This window comes from Dendrobates tinctorius, unplaced genomic scaffold, assembly GCF_039654945.1.
Source record: "Dendrobates tinctorius isolate UK_male_01 unplaced genomic scaffold, ASM3965494v1 ptg000060l, whole genome shotgun sequence".
In the NCBI taxonomy this organism is placed as follows: domain Eukaryota; kingdom Metazoa; phylum Chordata; class Amphibia; order Anura; family Dendrobatidae; genus Dendrobates; species Dendrobates tinctorius.
Window position 1 is genome coordinate 81,675,993 of NW_027361728.1, and position 22,210 is coordinate 81,698,202.

At 41.0% G+C, this 22,210-nt stretch overlaps 1 protein-coding gene across 1 annotated transcript in view; it reads left to right on the top strand.

Moving 5' to 3' along the window:
- The first annotated feature begins 822 nt into the window (after window positions 1-822).
- CCDC195 (coiled-coil domain containing 195) overlaps window positions 823-22,210 on the top strand; it is an 83,745-nt gene continuing 62,357 nt past the window's right edge. Inside the window, exons 1-2 of the mRNA XM_073579152.1 lie at window positions 823-1,072; window positions 19,789-20,026. Of these exons, the coding sequence (XP_073435253.1) occupies window positions 823-1,072; window positions 19,789-20,026 (488 nt within the window). The remainder of the gene's footprint in view (window positions 1,073-19,788; window positions 20,027-22,210) is intronic.

Here is a 22,210-nt window from a genome sequence, read left to right on the forward strand (position 1 = left end):
AAATACTGAAGCATTGATGGACACCTCTGTAACTTAGAAATCTATAGTTTTTAAGTCAGAAATTTTCATTTATGCAAATAACAAAGTTGTAACTCTTCCCCTATCTCTAGAACAGATACCAGGGCTCATAAGAACACAAAGACTCTTTGAGAACTTTTGGTATTTCGAAAGACTTTATCGAAACACCATGGCACATTCCATAACAATGTTGGGAGATACAAAGTACACATTTGCTCAAAACTTCACGTTAATGTTGATGCAGAGCCAACAGGCTCTAATAGAACAGACTTGTAAAATTCTCATTTTTTAGATCCAAAATTGTAATTAAATAACTTCTAAATATATATGAATTTAGATTAAAAAAAGCAAAACAGCATTGAAGGGTGGACACACACTTTATGTCAAAATAAATGGTGCTGTTTAACATGATCACAGCAGGCCATATTCTGTATGCCAAGGTTTTTTCCAGGCAACTCAATCTTTAAATAAGATGGACTGCTCGCTTGCTGTGAAGGCCTATAGCTATTTAAGAATTAATCAATCATGCACACATAAAAAGAAGCTACTCTGGCAGTTATAAACATAGTAAAGTCTTGCGGAAAGCAAAAACCACACAGGTCTAAATAATTAAAGGCCTCTTGTCTAAACGCTTAATCCAAGCTCACATCCTGATGAAAGACGACCTAGAGCTAGGGACTGCCTGCTATTGTACAACTGATCGCTAGTAAATAATGCTACAAGCAGAAGATGTGCTGACTCTTGCAACATCCTCCAAAGACACCACCATACTGAACAGAAAGTGGAAAATAAGGGAGCCCTTTAATGGAGGGGGACACACACTTGCTGAGGGTGATCAAAGAACTGCGTTCGGAGATCAATAAGCTAGAGAACGAGAACAAAGAACTCAGAGGAGAATTAAGCCAGAGTGGACATAATACAATATCTGGCAAGGAGCGAGAGCCTAGATCCGCCATCAGATGTGACCAGGTACAAAAGGAAGAGGTGAAGTGCAAAGGCCTGCTCTGGAGAAATGTGTCGGTCCAGTCTGCTGATCTGCTGCCAGAACAGAAAGGTGATGTACTAAGCTTTCAGCTTTCAGCTCCCTCATCATGGCGGTTCTGCATGAAAACTAGTACAGAGGTTACTGTACAAGAGGTAGTACCATTTATAGTGACCAGGTATCTTGTTTTATTCGTGCTCTATATCTGTATGCAACCAACCACACGACATATTCCCACCACTTCTGTCTACCAGCCTTCAGTTTCATATTATTATTAGTCTTTTATCAAGCACAGGCCTTTACAATATCCATTTGCTCCAGAAATTAGACATTTTTCATTATTTGTATAGTGTTAATATATTCTGTATTTACAAAAATTATAGACTGAAACTCAAAAAAGTAAATTCTGACGAGTAAAGTAAAGTGAATCTGCCTTGGCGCAAAATTTGTATGGAGACCGTCACTACATACTATTTTTAATACTAATGTCATCTTATGTATAGGGATAAATTAGGCTCTCTAGGACACCAGGGCCCATGTGCAACTGCTACACCTGCACCTAGCTACACAATCACACTTGAAAAAATGATTTACTTATATACGGTAGAAAAAAATCATAGGGTGTGTTAGGAACGGCGGAACGCACTAAATAAATAAATAATAAAGTGCGTTCGCCACTCGGGGTCCACCGTGCAGAAGGTGTTATCACTGCTGCTGAGTAATGGCAGACGCGCTTTATGGCTGTATAACGCGCACGGGTTAAACGCCACCCGATGTGCGCTGAGCGGACTCTGTTAGCTCACTGAGGCGCTGTAACATAAACACAAACGCCGAGCCTGTTAGACTCACAGGACACAGCTAAATTGCACGCGCGGATTACGGTCACAGGACACGGGCCCAAGGCTGAGGTCGGTGTCCGTCTAGACCTACCGTGCGTGCGGCGTTGCTACCTCGGACGCCGGTAAGTGCTGCTGACTGCAGCGCAGTGGCAAACACAGCCGCTATACGATAGTGCCGTGAGGCGTGGCACGATCAGATGCTAGTGTAGAGGTGCGGTGTGCACGTGGCCTAAGGCTTTTCACTGACTGGCGCTGACTCTTTCTCTAGTTCCCTATCCACATGCGTAATATCAGAGGGAGGGGAATCTTAATAAGTCAGTCACCAGAATCATACATCCATCACGATTGACACACATCTAGCAAGTAAAGTCTATACTAGCGCATGGCCAAGCGGCCATGCGGGCCTTTTATAGCCGTGCGCTGCCGGGACCTTCCAGATCTCTGAGATGGACCAATCTGATCTGGAGAAGGACCTGAGCATGTGACTCCTAACCTCCAGTGGGAGATCATCTCGTGAGCATGCTAGGTGGAGCAGCAGAGGGACTTAGCCTCAGGAATGGCTTGCTGCAGAGCAGCATGTGAGGCTCTGGATTCCTGTTGTGTCGCTGCAGGAATCCGACGCCTCACAGGATGTCCACCTCATACTCTATATCTGAGTTCTTACTAATTCTATGTACTCACGTGATCAAGTACTTCTGCAACATTAGTAAAACCGACCCGTCACCCGGTTGTGGACACTAAAGCCATAGCCAGAGGCATGGCCGGTATGCAGATTCATCAAGTTTCTGGTGGTCCTCGTCACTGCATTGTGCACTACTGGATTTATCTTCTGAGTAGAAGGAAACAATGTGCGGTTCTCAGCCCTGTCCACAGTTTAGGGGGATGTTAAGTGGGTCCATCATTGAATCTTTATGCATTTTGTGATGGAATATTACAATGTGGCATGTCATGACTGGCTTTTACTATAAGATTGACTGTATGCGGTCTTTCTTAAAGGGAACCTGCCACCTAACTCATGTTAACCAAACCACAGGCAGCCTGAATTGAAGCTTGGCTTCACGATTGTAGCCAAGTACATTATTCTCTAAAACGCTCATTTCAGAGAAAAGGTACGTTAAAGATCCGAACGTCTTTTCCCTGCACGGCAGTAGGTGACTGACAGGTCTCTTGCTGGAGTGGTGATCAGCATTTCATAGAACAGTAGACCCTGATGATTGCAGTCAGGTTCTAATCAATGCTGGCCACATTTGGGACACTATGAATCAGGTGACAGGGTACCTTTAAGTGTTATGAGCCAGCCACCATGGTCAACTGACTAACATGGTGACGCAATGGGCATCAGAAAATACTTTGAAGGTGGTAAACCCACTTGACTATTAGAGTGCACAGGCTCTTCCATTTTCACACTTCAGCACATTCACTTCTGATGTCATCTGGGTCTTCAAGCCAGCCGGACGGCTGAGCTGGTTTAGGATTAGACTTCATTTATCCCTCTTACTCGTGGTCTGTGCAGTTTTTCACGCTTGTCTGTACTCTCACAAGAATCTTTTGGCATGCAATGTCCTTATGACATCTCCCTCCTGATGGTCCAGGCGTGGTGTCCCTTAGGTCCCAGCTACTCACTCATATTTCAACTTCTATGTGTTAGATTACATTAGATGGGATGTTCTGCACAATATTTGGGATTATGAAGGATTTTTTTCCTGGAGAATATCAAATATTCTGTATTCTGTATCATGGACTTTCTGCCTTCCTCTGGATCCTCTGGATCAACTCTGCAGAAGATTACTTTGTACTTTATGTATTTTTTTCAACATTGCAGTGCTACCTCTATAACCCAGGCCAAGGTAGAATTGGAACGGCTTATCTACCAAGCAGTCTTCTCACCGCACATGACCTGATGTACGCTGGGATACAGTGCTGCCCTGATCATTATCTATTGGTTATATACCCGTAGGAGAGAATTAGGGCTTCTTAAGAATCTGTTTGAACTCCACATTCATATCAGACAATGTATTTAATGTATAAAAGATGATTTCTCTGCATTAGAAATATATTTTAATTTATGTGCACGCTGGGTTAAATATGTTACAGGAGTGATAAAAAGCTAATAGCGCATAGATCAAATATTTTTATATTCCTAGCTGTTTATAGTGTGAACTGATTAGAATCTCCATAACTTCATATTGTTATATTGTACATTTATACTTGTCATCAGCAAGTATTAGGGTGTCAAGGTGAAATATCTTACGCATTCATTTAGAGAGGTTGTCCGGTCTTCTGCTAAAAGTCTGCAGTCACAGACGCTCATACACCGTGTGTATGATTGGCATACATTTGGCCATGTTTCGGCTAGACATGTGGCCTCGCTCAATTCACTTGTATGCAAATCTCATACTTATGGTAATGTGATTGCCTACTCTTGGCAGCAATACTGGAGAATCCTGACAGTGTGTGTTGTGTGCACTGCAAGGATTCAGAAGTCTGCAGTCACATAAAGTCTCATAAGTGCAAACTTTTTGGAACCCCTTTAAAAGGAATCTATCAGCAAGATTTCACACCCCAAACTGTTTATATGTGCATGTAGCTGTTTCAAAGAAAAGTCCTGCACTACCTTTATATGGCCAGTCCATTTCCACGTAAGTAAGAAATCAGAGTTTGAACTGATATGCAAATGAGGCTGTAGATCTATTTGTATATCTGGAGTCGCTGTCACTCCAGCTCTATTCCTCTCCAAACACAGCCTCTTCCTGCTTGATTGACAGCCAATATGCCATGTGACTTCAGGCATAAGAGCCATCAGTCAAGCAGGAGAACGGAAGTAGGCAGCACATGGCAGGGACCAGCTCTCCAACAAGCTCTCTGATACTCATTCCATCAATGGCAGGGAGCTTCTCCCCTTCTCTGCTTCAGTAATGTAATAAAGGGGCTGTCTGTGAGGCTCAGTCCAGTTGTCAGCGCCTTTCTCAGTCATGGTTGTTTCATACAGAACGTTGCATCTCTCTTAAAGCACATCACTAACACACAGAGGAGGAAAAACTACTAAATGTTAACATGTTATTGAGTTTTTACATGGCATATCTGGATGGAGTAGCACCTGCACTTTGATCTATATTTTCCTCTAACTGATTATGTGATGCAGAGAACGCTTTTTGAAAGATGGCCGTCCAGGACAGGTCTGTTTTGTTTTTTTGTGCAATCTTGGGATAAAAAGTTGCAATATTATTATTAAGCCTTAAAATATCACACATTAGTCTTTAACTGCGCTCAATGCCTTTACCCACCATTTTCACTTTTATTTTTTCCTCAATATAGCCATTTGAGGGCTTGTTTTTTGCGGCACGAGTTGTAATGTTCAGTCCAGTCACATCATTCTATTTATCATGTGATGAAATGGAGAGCGGGAAAAAAATTCCATGTGCATTGAAATTGCAAAAAAAGTACAATTTTGGGGAGTTTGGTTTTATATAAAATGCTTACTATATGGTAAAACTGACCTAGAAATATGATTCTGCAGGTCAATACGTCTACGCAGATGTCGAACATGTAAAGTTTCTTTTTTTATTTAAGTGGTGAAAAAAAATTCGGAAATTCTTAAAAAAGAAACTTCTTGTGTTGCCATTTTCCAAGACCTGTAATGCTTTCAATTTTGGGGATTTACGGTAGTAAATTGTGAGGACTTATTTTTTGTGCTCTGAGCTGAAGTTTTTACTGATACCATTTTGGGGTAGATATGATGTTTTGATCGCCTCTTATTGCATTTTATTGCAAAGTTTAATTTATTATATATTTTCATAGATCATACTTTTAAGGCCATGTGCACACGATGCAGATTAGCAGCGTTTCCGCAGCGGATTTTACCGCGCAGAAACGTTGCATATCCGCATTGTGATGTACAGTACCTTTAAAATGAATGAAAAAAAAAAAACGCTGTGCAGACGCTGCGGATTTTTCCGCGCGGTTTTCCTGCGGTACAAAATCCGCAGCATGTTGCTTCTTTTGTGCGGTTTTCTATCTCCCCTGTTACCAAATCCGCAGGGGGAAGACCGCAATGGAAAACCGCACAAAAACCGCATGAAAACCGCGTGAAAAATGGAAGAAATCCGCAGGAAAAATGCAGGTCATTTGACCTGCGGTTTTCTTCCATTCTGCACGGAAAAATCGGCAGGGCTCAAAACTCCGTCTGCACTCAGCCTAAGAACACAGCAATATCAAATGTGTAGTTTTTATTGTTCTATTTTTAATAAAGAAAAAGGGGGTGATTTGAACATCTGTGTTTTGTTATTTGTCATATTTTTTAAAACTTTTATTTTTTTAACTTTTTAATGTACCATATTTAATAGTTCCCTTAAAGGACTTGAAGCTGCGATCTTCTGATCGTTTGTGCTAAATCCTGACTTTTTCAGGAAGATCCTCATGACAAGCACAGTGATCACATCAAGGGCGTGCCAATGGGCCCATGGAATGATGTGCCCCCCTGTAGTCATGTGTTACATGTCAGAGATTGACAGCAGGATTTAATAGGTTAACAACTGCGGGCAGCGCTTCCCTCCACCTGTGGCTGTTAAAGGTACTTGATGGCTGATTGAATCAGCCATCATTTGCCGGGAAAGATGCGGGCTCGGCGTGAGAGCCCACATCAAAGGCAGAGACATGTCATATGACTTACATGTATGACATGTTATGAAGGGCTTAAAAAATAATTGGGGGTTAAAAAAAATCAGATTTTTGTACTCCAACATTTTGAAAAGTCAAAGATAAATTACGCTAAAGCATCTGGATAACTAAAACCATGGTCAAAATGCTTAAAAAAAAAAACACACAAATTCTGCACTGGTGCTGTTCCCGTTCCCATTGTTCCCAGCATTATTAAACACGTGCATCGGAGAACACTAGAAACGGCACCAGCGCAGAAGCCACTTGATGCCTATACCTATAGAAGGGCGGAAGATTTCGGAGGAAAGACGAGAACAGTAATGCGCACGTATGAGATTTTCTTTCACGCAGCCGACGGCACAGGGACAGAGTGATGAAATACTGTATATAGAGATGTTCTGAGGCAGACTTATCTTCCAGGCAACGTCCTGCCCTTAGCCTGAAAGAGGTAATTTACATAAACGGATAAAAGATGATTTATCAGTAATTGATATGAGTGAACCCAAACATAAAAGTTCCTGGTTCGTACTGGACAGTTAGTGTCCGGTGTTAAACGCCGAACACGGACTTCTCCAGGAAATCCATTGCAATGTTCGAAGTTCCAGGGGTAGTCCGTTGCAGAGAGAGATAGACAGGGAGAGAGAATTTTTTCTCCAGATCCAAAGATCGGGTCTCCATTGTTTTCAATGGTGCACAGGTTCTGGTTCAAGTTTGGGTGCAGTTCATGTTTAAAAAGTGAACTTTGGACTAAAGTTCGGGTCGGGTATCAGAACCCGAACTTCCATGGGTCTGCTCATCCCTATTCAGCAACAATGCATCTGATGCGGACATATAGGTGTCGCTCTTTTCAGCAGTCTACATTGATGAGCAAAAGGGAAACAGATTGTTTTGAACCATGCTGAGAAGAAAAGTGAACAGCACCTCCAAAAATCATACAATGATCTAATGCCACTAGGCAAAAATATATATAACTGAACGTGAGGTTCTAAGTTTAACATTCTTATCAGACTGTATGAAGCCCACTGCCACATCCTGTGGTTTTGTGCTGGTGGGGCAGCGTGGTCTGAAGACATAGTGCTGTCTCTCCTGACTTTGCATTGCTGCTGTGGCGGTGGTTGTTCCGTTATGGCAGCACTGCGAAGTTTGCCATGACGTGACAGTGGGCTTCATACAGTCTGATCAGAATGTTAAACTAAGAACCTCATGTTCAGTTATATATATTTTTGCATAGCGGCAATTTGTATGATTTTTGGAGGCTCTGTCCACTTCTTTTTTAGCATAGAGAATGTTTTGAACTTTTGAAATTCTGGCTTCATATCTCACCATCCACTACTGCTTTGAATGAAAGACTACCATCATTTTATAGACAATCATCTTGACTATCTCATTCATAAATTTGACTTGCAACAATTTAACGTATGATTAATTAAACAGATGCTTGTCATGTCACTGCATTGTCACTGTTTTACTCCTGGTCGTGGAAAAATCTTTTTCTTCTTTTATACTACAAATTGCAACCTGTTCTCACATTCCCTAATAGTTTACAGTTTTATTAGGCTGATTTCCAAGCAAGAGAATCGAGGCGCCACCATGAAGATTTCCCAAGAAAAGAGAAACAGCATCATAAAGCTCATCAATAGCGATTTCTTGGCCAAGAAAATTGTCAAACTGCATCATGTGAGTGCTATGACAGTTGGAAGAATAGTAAATGAAGTCCATCAATCCATTCTAATCTGATAAGCTTTTATGAAGAGGTAAGTTCCGGACTGGACCAAGGGAATGCAGTGGACGTGGTGTACATGGACTTTTCAAAAGCTTTTGATACGGTGCCACACAATAGGTTGATACATAAAATGAGAACAATGGGGATGGGGAAAATATGTGTAGGTGGGTTAAGAGCTGGCTCAGGGATAGGAAACAAAGGTGGTTACTAATGGAGTTCACTCGGACTGGGTCACGGTTAGCAGTGGGGTACCACAGGGGTCAGTTTTGGGCCTGCTTCTTTTTAGCATATTTATTAATGACCTTGTAGGGGGTATAGAGAGTAGAATTTCAATATTTGCAGATGACACTAAACTCTGCAGGGTAATCAATACAGAGGAAGACCATTTTATATTACAGGAGGATTTATGTAAACTAGAAGCTTGGGCTGATAAATGGCAAATGAGCTTTAATGGGGATAAATGTAAGGTCATGCACTTGGGTAGAACGAACAAGATGTATAATTATGTGCTTAATTGTAAAACACTGGGCAAAACTGTCACTGAAAAAGACCTGGGTGTATGGGTGGATGACAAACTCACATTTAGTGGCCAGTGTCAGGCAGCTGCTGCAAAGGCAAATAAAATAATGGGATGCATTAAAAGAGGCATAGATGCTCATGAGGAGAACATAATTTTACCTCTATATAAGTCACTAGTGCGACCACACTTAGAATACTGTGTACAGTTCTGGTCTCCGGTGTATAAGAAAGACATAGCTGAACAGGAGCGGGTGCAGAGAAGAGCGACCAAGGTTATTAGGGAACTAAGGGGTCTGCAATACCGAGACAGGTTATTACACTTGGGGTTATTTAGTTTGGAGAATCGAAGGCTTAGGGGTGATCTTATTACAATGTATAAATATATGCGGGGACAGTACAAAGACCTTTCTAATGATCTTTTTACTCTTAGACCTGTGACAGGGACAAGGGGGCATCCTCTACGTCTGGAGGAAAGAAGGTTTAAGCATACTCACAGGCGTGGATTCTTTACTGTAAGAGCAGTGAGACTATGGAACTCTCTGCCATGTGATGTTGTAATGAGTGATTCTCTAATAAAATTTAAGAAGGGACTGGATGCCTTTCTTGAAAAGTATAATATTACAGGTTATATACACTAGTTTCCTTAATATTGCATTGATCCAGGGAGCTAGTCTGATTGCCGTATGTGGAGTCGGGAAGGAATTTTTTTCCCCAATGTGAAGCTTACTGTTTGCCACATGTGTTTTTTGTGCCTTCCTCTGGATCAACATGTTAGGGCAAGTTAGGATAGGATATAGGACTAGAACTAGATGGACTTATTCCTTCAACCTTAATAACTATGTTACTATGTTACTATGTTACTATTCAAAAGCAAAGAGGTGGTATAAAAGTCAGTAAGCTGGACTGTGATGGGTGTATCTGGGCCTTGAAGAAACAAGGGAAAAGGGGCTAATAGATTGAGAAATTGAAGGAACTGTCAAGTTTGGTGGAGGAAGCCTGATAATATGGGGTTGTTTCACAGACAAAGGCGTTGAATACTTGACCAGGATCAATGGTGGTCTCAATGCTGAGTTATATGTGAGTAGCTTAAAAGACAAGTTACTTTGTGCACTCGAGTACTATGGGTATGAAAAGGACGACATAGTTTTACAGCAGGACAACCACCTGAAGCATTCGTCAAGACAGGCGAAGAAATGGTTCAGTGACAATGAAGTAGAGGTGCTGGATTGCCCCCCACAATCCCTAGACCTCAACCCAATCGAACCCTTGTGGGTAGAGTTGAGGAAAAAACTGTATTCATACCCAAGTGAGACGACCAGTATGCACCAACTTTGGGAACATGTAGAAGAGATCTAGGATCATATTTCAGGCAAGACATGTTTGAATCTGATTGAGAGCATGCCCAGAAGGATTCAGGCAGTGTTGAAAGCCTAAGGTGAATTTGCAAAACACTAACAAAATAATAAAAATTTAAGTTGAGATTTTTAGGAGCAAAACGGTAACAATTCAGTGACAGGCTAGGAATCTGCATAACTAATCATATGGTAACACTTGGTGAATGTTTTTCCCTGCAATATGCGCTCCTGAAGGATGATGATGGAACTTGATATGATTTTTAATATTAATTCAAAATAGAATACAACCGGTTTCGACTGCTAAGAGTCTTCCTCAGGTATAATGTCAAGAATATAAACGGATCTGTCTGAACACATTTTATAGCAGATCTCCCTGCATGTGGAGATCTGCATGTTGTTCCTATCTTCAAAAAGGGGAAGAAGGTGGACCCAGGCAACTATAGGCCGGTGAGTCTGACGTCTATACCAGGAAAGATCTTTGAACAGATTATTAAACAACATGTATGTCAGTACCTGGATAAGAATGAAGTGATTAAACTGAGTCAGCATGGGTTTGTAACTAATAAGTCATGTCAAACTAACTTAATTTCCTTCTATGACGGAATCACTGATTGGGTGGATCAAGGAAATGCTGTAGATATAGTATATCTTGACTTCAGCAAAGCATTTGACAAAGTATCTCATACAATCCTTATTGAAAAAATGACTAAGTATGGAATGGACAAGGCAACTGTTAGGTGGATTCATAACTGGCTTAGTGATCGGACGCAAAGAGTGGTCGTAAATGGCTGCACATCCAGTTGGAAGAATGTGTCAAGTGGGGTACCACAGGGCTCTGTCATGGGCCCTGTATTGTTCAACATCTTTATCAATGATTTAGATGAAGGAATTGAGGGTAAACTGATTAAATTTGCTGATGACACAAAGCTAGGAGGGATAGCTAATACTAGAGAAGAGAGAGAGAGGATTCAAAAATATATAAATAAACTGGAGAAGTGGGCAGCAACTAACAGAATGGTTTTTAACAGGGAAAAATGCAAAGTACTACATCTGGGCAATAAAAATGAAAAACGCATATACAGAATGGGAGGAATAGGGCTAAGCAACAGCACATGTGAAAAAGACTTGGGTATACTAATAGATCACAGACTGAATATGAGTCAACAGTGTGATGCAGCAGCAAAAAAGGCAAATGCAATTCTAGGATGTATTAACAGAAGCATACAGTCTAGATCACGTGAAGTCATTATTTCCCTCTACTCCTCGTTGGTCAGACCTCATCTGGAATATTGTGTCCAGTTTTGGGCACCACATTTTAAAAAAGACATCAACAAACTGGAGCAAGTTCAGAAAAGAGCGACCAGAATGGTGACCGGTCTGCAAACCCTGTCTTATGAGGAAAGGTTGCAGGATTTGGGAATGTTTAGTTTGAAAAAGAGAAGACTGAGAGGAGACTTAATAGCTGTCTACAAATATCTAAAGGGCTGTCACATTGTAGAAGGATCAACTTTATTCTCATTTGCACAAGGAAAGACTAGAAGCAATGGGATGAAACTGAGTGGGAGGAGACACAGATTAGATATTAGAAAAACTTTTTGACAGTTAGAGTGATCAATGAGTGGAACAAGCTGCCACGAAAAGTGGTGAGTTCTCCTTCAATGGAAGTCTTCAAACAGAGGCTGGACAGACATCTGACTGGGATGATTTAGCGAATCCTGCTTTGAGCAGGGGGTTGGACCAGATGGCCCAGGAGGTCCTTTCCAACTCTACGATTCTATGATTCTATGATTCTATGAAACCGGTTGTATTCTATTTTGAATTAAAAATAAAAATCATCCTTGAATCTAAATATCAAGTTCCATCATCATCCTTCAGGAGCGCATATTGCTGGGAAAAACATTCACCAAGTGTTACTACCTATGAAAGCACTGTCCAGTGCTCTCACTAGTTCCCAGATCTTTGCAGCAAACTGAATGGAAAGAGGAATGGAATGATCCAGGGATTGGATCTACATGCAGTATCTCAAGACACCAAATAGGTGAGTGTATTCACACTGAGTATATACCTTTGATAATTAACTACTACACTTAGAAGCTTGCGCTTCCCATTTTTCTCCCTATAATCCTCTCTTATTTCATAATCATATGCTAAATAGTTGCAAGTCAAATTTATGTATGAGATTGCCAAGGTGATTGTCTATAAAATGATGGTAGTCTCTCATTCAAAGCAGTAGTGGATGGTGAGATATGGACCCTGAAAGTCAAAAGTTAAAAATCTTGTTATCCTTTAGCTCATCAGTGTATATCCTCTGTGCCCATATTAATAGTTTAGATAGATCAAATGTGGTAACACATTCCCTTTAACCCCTTAACCCCCAAGGGTGGTTTGCACGTTCATGACCAGGCCAATTTTTACAATTCTGACCACGGTCCCTTTATGAGGTAATAACTCTGAAACGCTTCCATGGATCCCAGTGATTCTGGCATTGTTTTCTTGTGACATATTGTACTTCATGTTAGTGGTAAAATTTCATTCAAATAACTTGCGTTTATTTGTGAAAAAACAGAAATTTGGAGAAAATTTTGAAAATTTTGCAATTTTCCAACTGTGAATTTTTATTCCCTTAAATCACAGAGATACGGCACACAAAAAACTTAATAAGTAACATTTCCCACATATTTACTTTACATCAGCACAACTTTGAAACCAACATTTTTTTTTGTTAGGAAATTATAAGGGTTAAAAGTTGACCAGCGATTTCTCATTTTTGCAACACCATTTTATTTTTATGGACCACATCACATTTGAAGCCACTTTGAGGGGTCTATATGATAGAAAATACCCAAAAGTGACACCATTCTAAAAACTGCACCCCTTAACGTGCTCAAAACCACATTCAAGAAGTTTTTTTAACCCTTCAGGTGCTTCACAGGAATTTTTTGAATATTTAAAAAAAAAAATGAACATTTAACTTTTTTTTCACAAAAAAAATATTTCAGGTAAAAAAAAATTTATTTTACCAAGGGTAACAGGAGAAATTGGACTGCAAAAGTTATTGTGCAATTTGTCCTGAGTACGCTGATACCTGATATGTGGGGGGGAACCACTGTTTCGGCGCATGGCAGAGCTCAGAAGGGAAGGAGCGCCGTTTGACTTTTTCAATGCAAAATTGGCTGGAATTCAGATCGGATGCCATGTCACGTTTGGAGAGCCCCTGATGTACCTAAACAGTGGAAACCCCCCACAAGTGACCCCATTTTGAAAACTAGACCCACTAAGGAACTTATCTTGATATGTGGTGAGAACTTTGAACCCACAAGGGCTTCACATATGTTTATAACGTACAGCTGTACAATTAAAAAATCATATTTTTTCCACAAAAATGATCTTTTCACCCTCAATTCTTATTTTTCCAAGGGTAACAGGACCCTAAAAGTTATTGTGCAATTTGTCCTGAGTACGCTGATAACCCATATGTGGGTGTAAACGACTATTTGGGCACATGGCAGAGCTCAGAAGGGAAGCAGCGCCATTTGACGTTTTTGGCTGGAATTGAGATTGGACACCATGTTGCGTTTGGAAAGCCCCTGATGTACCAAAACAGTGCAAACCCCCCACAATTTTGGAAACTAGACCCCCCAAGGAACTTATCTAGATGTGTGGTGAGCACTTTGAACCCCCCCAGTGCTTCACAGAAGTTTATAACACCCGGGCTTGAAAATAAAAAAAATCGCATTTTTTCCACAAACATGATCATTTAGTCCCCAATTTTTTTTATTTTCCCAAAGGTACCAGGAGATTGGATGCCAAAAGTTGTTGTCCAATTTGTCCTGAGTACGCTGATACCTCATATGGGGGAGAAAACTACTGTATGGGCACACGTCAGGACTCGGAAGGGAAGTAGTGACGTTTTGGAATGCAGACTTTGATGGAATGGTGTGCGGGTGTCATGTGCGTTTGGAGAGCATCTGATGTGCCTAAACTATTGAAACTCCCCACAAGTGACCCCATTTTGTAAACTAGACCCCCCACGGAACTTATCTAGATGTGTGGTGAGCACTTTGAACCCCCAAGTGCTTCACAGAAGTTTATAACACCCGGGCGTGAAAATAAAAAAATCATTTTTTTTCCACAAAAATTATATTTTTGCCCCAAATTTTTTATTTTCCTAAGGGTAACAGGAAAAATTGGACCCCAAAAGTTGTTATGTAATTTGTCCTGAGTAGGCTGATACCCCATATATGGGGGTAAAGCACTGTTTGGGTGCATGGCAGAGCTTGGAAGGGAAGGAGCACCATTTGACTTTTTAAATGCAGAATTGGCTGGAATTGAGATCAGACGCCATGTTGCGTTTGGAGAGCACCTGATGTGCCCAAACAGTGGAAACCCCCCAATTCTAACTCCAACCCTAACCCCAACACACCCCTAACCCTAATCTCAGCCCTAGCCCTAGCCCTAACCCTAGCCCTAACCCTAATGGGAAAATGGAAATAAATACATTTTTTTAATTTTATTATTTTTCCCTAACTAAGGGGGTGATAACGGGGGGTTTGATTTACTATTTATGGTGGTTTTTATGTTTGGCAGCTGTCCCACGCTAAAAGACGCTTTTTATTGTAAAAATAGTTTTTGCATCATCACATATTGAGAGCTATAATATTTCCATATTTTAACCCACAGAGTCATGTGAGGTCTTATTTTTTGCAAGACGAGTTGACGTTTTTATTGGTATCATTTTCGGGCACTTGACATCTTTTGATCGCTTTTTATTCCGATTTTTGGGGAGCAGAATGAACAAAAACCAGCGTTTCATGAATTTATTTTGGGGGGTGCGTTTACACTGTTCTGCGTGCGGTAAAATTGATAAATCGGTTTTATTCTTTGGGTCAGTATGGTTACAGCTATACCTCATTCATGTCTTTTTTTATGTTTTGGCGCTTTTATGCAATGAAAACAATTTTATATAAAAAATAATTATTTTTGCATCGCTTTATTATGCGAGCTATAACTTTTGAATTTTTTTGCTGATGATGCTGTGTCGTGGCTTGTTTTTTGCGGGACAAAATGACGTTTTCAGCGGTACCATGGATATTTATATGCGTCTTTTTGATCGCGCATTATTGCACTTTTTGTTCGGCAGTATGATAATAAATCATTATTTTTGCTTCGTTTTTTATTTTTATTTTTTAAGGGGTTCGCTAAAGGGGTTAACTAATGTGACAGTTTTATAAGGAGGGTCGTTACGGACGCGGCAATACCAAATATGTGTACTTTTATTGTTTTTTTTATTTCCAAAAAATGAATTAATTAGGGAATTTTTTTTTTTTTGTTTAGCGATTTTTTTAAAAAATTATTTTTACACTTTTTTTTTCTTAACTTTATTACATTGTCCCAGGGGAAACATCACTGTCCTGTGACAGATCGCTGATCTGTCACATCACAGATCACTGTGACAGATCAGCAATCTGTCACAGGCATTGAAGCAGACTTCCTCCTTGCATGCGCTTTGCAGGCACTGAGGGAGCCGCCTCCCTGCAGGCCCCCGATGGTCCCCGTCGCCATATTGGATCAGGGGACCTGCAGGGAAGGAGCCCCCCGCAGCAGCGCAGTACATTGCGCTGCTGTGGGGGGCACAGGGAAGCATGGCGGGAGTCCCCTCCCTGCCGATGCTTCCCTATAACCCCCGGGACACTGCGATCGTGTGCCAGGGGTTAACGTGTCGGGGACTGTCCGTGACCGCCCCTGACACATTGTGCCGGGTGTCAGCTGTGATAATCAGCTGACACCCGGCCGCGATGCTGATCGCTGTGACGTACTATCCCGTCCCTGGGAATTAAGTCCCAGGGCACATGGACGGGATAGTACGTCACATGGCAGAAAGGGGTTAAATGCATTTATTGGCATTTTATGTTATATTGAAATACACGGTAGCATTTGTGAAGTGTAAAGGAAATGATGCATGGCTTTCTAATTATATTAAAAATATAAATCAGAAAAATTGTGATGAGCATTTGTATTCAGCTCCCTGTAGTCTGATACCCCTAAATACAATCCTGAGTGACCAATTGCCTTCAGAAGTCACATAAATAGAGAAATGCGTGCACCTGTGCATAAATTATATATAGCTTTTCTGTGAAGGCCTCAGAAGTTCATTTGAAAACATTAGGGATTAGGTTATAAAAAATAGCCCAAGCTATGAACATCTAACAGAGCACTGTTCAATCCATCATCCAAAAAGTAGTATGTAGTATGGCACAACTGCAAAGCTACCAAGACATGGCTATGCACCTAAACTTACATCCCAAGCAAAGAGAGCACTAATTAGAGAAGCACCAAGAGGCAGATAATGACTCTGGAGGAGCTGCAGAGATCCACAGCTCACGTGGGAAAATATGACCACAGGACAACGTTTAGTCATATATTCCATAAATCTGGCCTTTATGGAAGAATGGCAAGGATAAAACTATTTTAGAATGCAAACCATAAGAAGTTCAATTTGCAGTTTGAAAAAAGCCATATATGAGATAGAGTTAGACTATGGAAGAAGGTCTACTGGTCACATAAGCCCAAAATAGAACCTTTTTGGGCTAAAAGCAAAACACTTTGTGTGATGGAAAACTAACACTAAACGTCACCCTGAAAACACCATCCTCATTGTTAAACATAGTGGTGGCAACATCATACTATGGGGATTTTTTTCTTTATCAGGGACAGGGAAGATAGTCAGAGTTGAAGGGCGGATGGATGACGCTAAATACAGGGCAATCCTGAAGGAAAACCTGTTAGAGGCTGCAAAAGACTTGAGACTGGGGCATAGATTCACCTTCCAGCAGGACAACAACCCTAAACATACTTCCAGAACTACAATGGATTTTTTTAAGATCAGCGCATTGTGGTAGATCAGCTCACTCAGCGGTACACAGAGATAGAAACAGAAACACTGTCTCTTTGAGTCCTTCACTGGTTTACTAGGTACAGGTGGCATGGTGAAGTAAAATAAACATGGCCATTTGGGCAAAACAGGAAAACAAACAAAATGGTATCTCACAATCCATATATCTGTGGTTATCCGCCGCCTCAGGGTTAGTAATAATGCATGATTCAGTTTAGCACCAACACAACCACTTTCCTGGAGTTATTCTCTCTGTTGTGAGCTCATTTTTGGGTTTGCCTCTGGCTTCTGGTGAGGGTTATGGAGCTGGCTGTGCTGACAGAGGAGTAGTGAGTTCTCTATCTGGACTCCCTCTGTTGGTGAAGGGAGGTAATGAAGATGATCTAAATGGCAGAGATTAGCCACCTGAGGAAGAGGACTGTGATTGGACATCAGGAATTTCTGATTGGATTTAAGGCAGCCGACTCCCTAGTTTCTTGCTGGTGTTTTCTCCTGACCATGGCTTCTGGTTTCCAGTTTGGTTCCTGCCTTCTTAAAGCTAAGGTTTCTCTGCTATTGTTCATATGAGTTTTCATCTGGTTACTTAGTTTTTGTGTTCAGCCAGCCCTGGCTGGGACTGGGCTGAATCCCCATTTTGTCTCTGATCAGTTGATCTCTTTTGCTCTGTCTTCAGAATATACCTGAGTGCTGATATAGGGAATTGAAGTCTAGCAACTTCAGGGCCTTTTTCTATCAGACATGTTGGACATTTTTTGGCAGGGTTTTTGCGTGATTGCAGACAGCAGCTTTTCTTTCCTGTCTTTTCTAGTTAGTGAGGGCCCCATCGTTTGCTCAGCCTATCTTTCTATCTGTGTTTGTGTTTTCATCTTTTTTCACCTACAATACATGTTGGGGGCTGTCTATTGCTTTGGGGCCTGCTCTGGGGCAGTTTAGATTTTCCCTTTCTTTCTTTAGGCTTATTTAGTTCTCCGGCCGTGACGAGGCGTCTAGGACCACCGTAGGCACGCTCCACGGCTACTGCTAGTTGTGTGTATAGAATCAGGGGTCTGCAATCCGCTAGTTACCAACCTCTCCGGTTTTCTGGGCTTAGCTTGCTTTTTGTTTTTTCCTCCTCGGTGACTCATTCATAACATCTCTCCCAAACGTACTGAACAATGAATACCTCTTTTTAAGCCCCATACCACTCCTCGGGGTGGAGATAAGGTTGACAGCCTCCCACCCGCTCTACGGATGTCCACAAAAACCCAGCCCTTAAACAAGATGGCTGATTAACCCCTCTAAACAGTGTGCTGGAGCAAAACTTATGGGTTTCAAATCACTGGAGCCAATAGCCTCAGCAAAGCATATCTTCCCTCCAGAACTTTGTCACAGCATATTCAGATATATGAATGTTGCAGTCACAGTTCATACCTAAAACTCATTGAGAATCTGTGGCAAGACTTGAAACACAGAATTACTGTTCAATCAAACAACAGGAGATTGGTGCATAATGGCGGGGCCAATCATTTATATACACCTCCTCACCTGCTGGGCTTCTATATATCGCCACCCTTTTCTAGCACTATGAAGCCACAGCTGTCAATCAAAGAAGAGAAGGGTGAAGATTTAGGGAAAGTAAGCGGCTGTGAAGAGTATATAAATGATTGGACCCTTCGTGAAGCATCGAGTTTGAACAGTTTTCTTCTCCTGACAGAGTCCCTGTTATGATTGAGTCACCATAGGAGGCAGACACAAAAATAGAAGCTACGTCCAGAAAACCAGAGAAGTTGGCAACTATCAGATTGCAGACCCCTGAACCTATCAACACAACTAGCAGTAGCCGTGGGGGGTTCCTACAGTGCCCTAGACCCCTCGATCACAGCCGGAGAGCTAAATAGCCTAAAGACAGAAAAGGAAATCTAAACTGCCCCAGAGCAGACCCCAAAGTAAAAGACAGCCCCCAACATATAATGACGGTGAAGCAAGATGAAAAAACACTCACACAGATAGAAAGATAGGCTGAGCAAACGATGGGGCCCAAGCTAACTAAACAGAACAGGAAAGGAAGGTTGCTGTCTGCAATCTGCCAAAACCCTATCAAAAACATAAGCCAACAAGCTGATATGGAAAAAGACCCTGAAGCAGCTAGGCTTCAAAAACTAAATCAGCACTCAGGTATTTTCAGAAGACAGCTAAAGGAATTCAGCTCACCCCAGCAGGGAATGGCAGAAATCCAGAAAAACAAAGCAAAACAAAGTCAAAGCACAAATGCAAAAAGCCGAGCAGAAAACTTAGGTTTAGAAGAGCAGGAATTCAGACTGGTCTCCAAGGATCCCACAGAGAAATCACCCGCAGGGCAGAAGGGCGTTGGCGGCCTTATATCCAGTCAGTAACTCCACTCAGCCAGTCATCATCATTAGGCTCAGGTGTTTGATAATCAGGCTCACTACCTTTCTTTACCAGAAGAGGGAGTTCATCGGGCCTCAGTAGTAAAGGGGAAAATGAACTCACAACAGTCCCTTTAAGTTTGTGCGTGTAATGTGAAAAAATGAGGAAACGTTCAGGGGGTATGTATAGTTTTTCAAGGCATTGTAGATGTGTAATATAATTTTTCCATATATATGACAAGAATCACAGACATTTATCTGCTTTCTCTATAAGTTTTTGAAATGTGCATTTCGGGGTCCCTGTTCCGTGCATATGTTTAGGATGCTTGTTAGCTATGGCAACAGGTTTTATACTATGCAATAAAAAGAAATACAGAACAGATGTATGCCAGCTGGTAATAAAAATGAATGCTCCAATTAATTCTATTTTTCCTTCAGGCACTGCAATGACGGTCCGCCGGTATTCTATGTCTTCTCTTCTTTCAAGTTCTGAATACTATAAACACAGTGCACACATGAAAAGACATTCAAGTAGTGAAACACTATCGGGACCAAGGCAGAACCAACAGTCTGACACTGATCTTCAGTTCGCCAAAGATGAGGAAACTGCTTCTGAAATGCTGGTTACTAATATCCCCAAGACGAGATCGTTCCCGCAACATATGCACAAGTGCAGGTACTCGCTCATGTTGTGTGCTCATATCTAACACACTACATACACCAACAATAAGAAGTGGACTAAGGGATTCCTGTGGTCTGTGGATGACTCCTCATGGTAATAAGAACACGTATATTTTACTGCAGTGGTTTCCAGTTTCGAGTCCTAAAGTCACATATTGCAGATTTTCCATTAACGGAAAAAGCGCAACATTTTTGTTCGGGAACCTATCAGATCAGATATAGAAAAGTCCTTGAGAAAAAAAATAGGAAAATCATTTAATGATAAGTCAAAACTGAGGAAGACAACATTTTGAAATAGGAAGATGCATAAAATTCATTACTGTAAAGAGATGGAAGAACACAATAGGGTCTAACCCAGGTTAAAAATTTGATAAAGGTAAAACCTCTCACCTTGTAGGGTTGTGAGGGACACACATAAAGAGCCTAAAGACCAGATGCAGCAGCTTCCATAGAATATCAATATAGGTAACCGAATTGGAAGTGTTTCTGAGCTCCTGTTTCTGCACGAGTTATAGTAGATGAAATTACAGGTTTATTGTTGACGCGTTTCAAAGTCCACCAACTCAAAGGTTATTTTTGTATGGTTGTCCTAATGAAGGAGTCCGGTGGACTCTGAAACGCGTCAACAATAAACCTGCAATTTCATCTACTATAACTCGTGCAGAAACATGATCACAGATGCACTTCCAATCTAGTTACCTTCAATGAAATTCATTACGAGATGTGCACCTCTTTAACCCTTTAAGGAGAGGGTGATTTTTCATTTTTTGCTCTTTTGTTTTTTCCTCTTTTGTTTTTTTCCTTTCCTTCTTGCAAGAGTAATAACTTTTTTATTTTTCCATTGAAGTAGATGTATGAGGGATTGGGGTTTTTTTTTTGCAGAATAAGTTGTAGTTTTGAATGACATCATTCATTTTACCTTACAAAGTACTGAAAAATGGGAAAAAATATTCCAAGTGGGACGAAATGTGGGCTTGTCCCAACCATTAACTCTTATCTATCCCTGTAGTCAACTACACATATACTAATGCACTACACTATTCACATTACATCACAATACTATTTACACTCACACTTCACAGTATTTCCAAAATTTGCGGGACGCAATTCACATGACTTTATACACATTACAGTCAAACTCAATTCTTCATGGGGGGAAATGCGGTCAGCATGTCTATATCCTTACAGGTACATTACAAAACAAGAATGTAGATCATGTCCCAGTACATTTATCGCCAAAAAGTAATATACCAAAAGGTCATTATGTGTCTAAACTTTAGATATAAACAAGAATGGGGGATAACAAACAAAGATGACAAGAAAAAGTAAAGAGAGAAAACGGGGAAAGAAAAAAAAAAGACCTTGGGGGGGTAAATGGGGGAAGGGGTTGGGTTGAAGATGGGGTGCCATAAAGGCATGCTTCAAATCTAATCTTAAGAAAAGAGAGTACGGAAATTATCAGACTCTTTAAATTCTTTCCACAGATGCCATATCTGTCAACATTTTCCACATTCACCAGGATTCTCAGCTGAAAGCTTTTTTTTTATCAGAGAGAAATTACATTTCTTGAGGCCATTCCAACATGGAGGGAATATTAGTGGTGTGCTAGTGACGTGGCGTGCCTGTATAGATTTTTTGCATAGGGGATTTGAGCCTGTAGTGGTCTGCTCACTTGTACTATACATTATACTACAATACCACAGTGATGCAGTATATAGTGGAACTCATGAAGCTCAGCCTGTGAGGTCGCGGTAAACTGGTAGATATGTAGAATTATTTTGTCTGGATCTTATCTCTGTATCGTCCCTTATGGTGGCTGTGGCAGCTTTTTGAAACTAGTGGAGTTATTTGTATTTATGTTCCCCTCTTTTTTCTCCCTAATTTGCAGGGGCCATGTATCTATGTATTTTCCTGCATTACAACAGGGCTGCGCACCAGCACTATTAGCAGTTTATAATGGGTCTGTTGCATTAGCACTATTAGCACTTAACCTGTACATATTGCTAGTATACATTGACAAGTGGTTTCTTGTGCCTTATATGGGCTATTTCCTGGATAATTACCCTTGCTTTATGTTGCACTTTGGATATTGCCTCAGGCTGGTCTCACATTCGTGTTTTATCACGCAGCGCATCGTGCGCTATAGTAAGCATGCGCAATGCTCCCCTATCTTTAACAT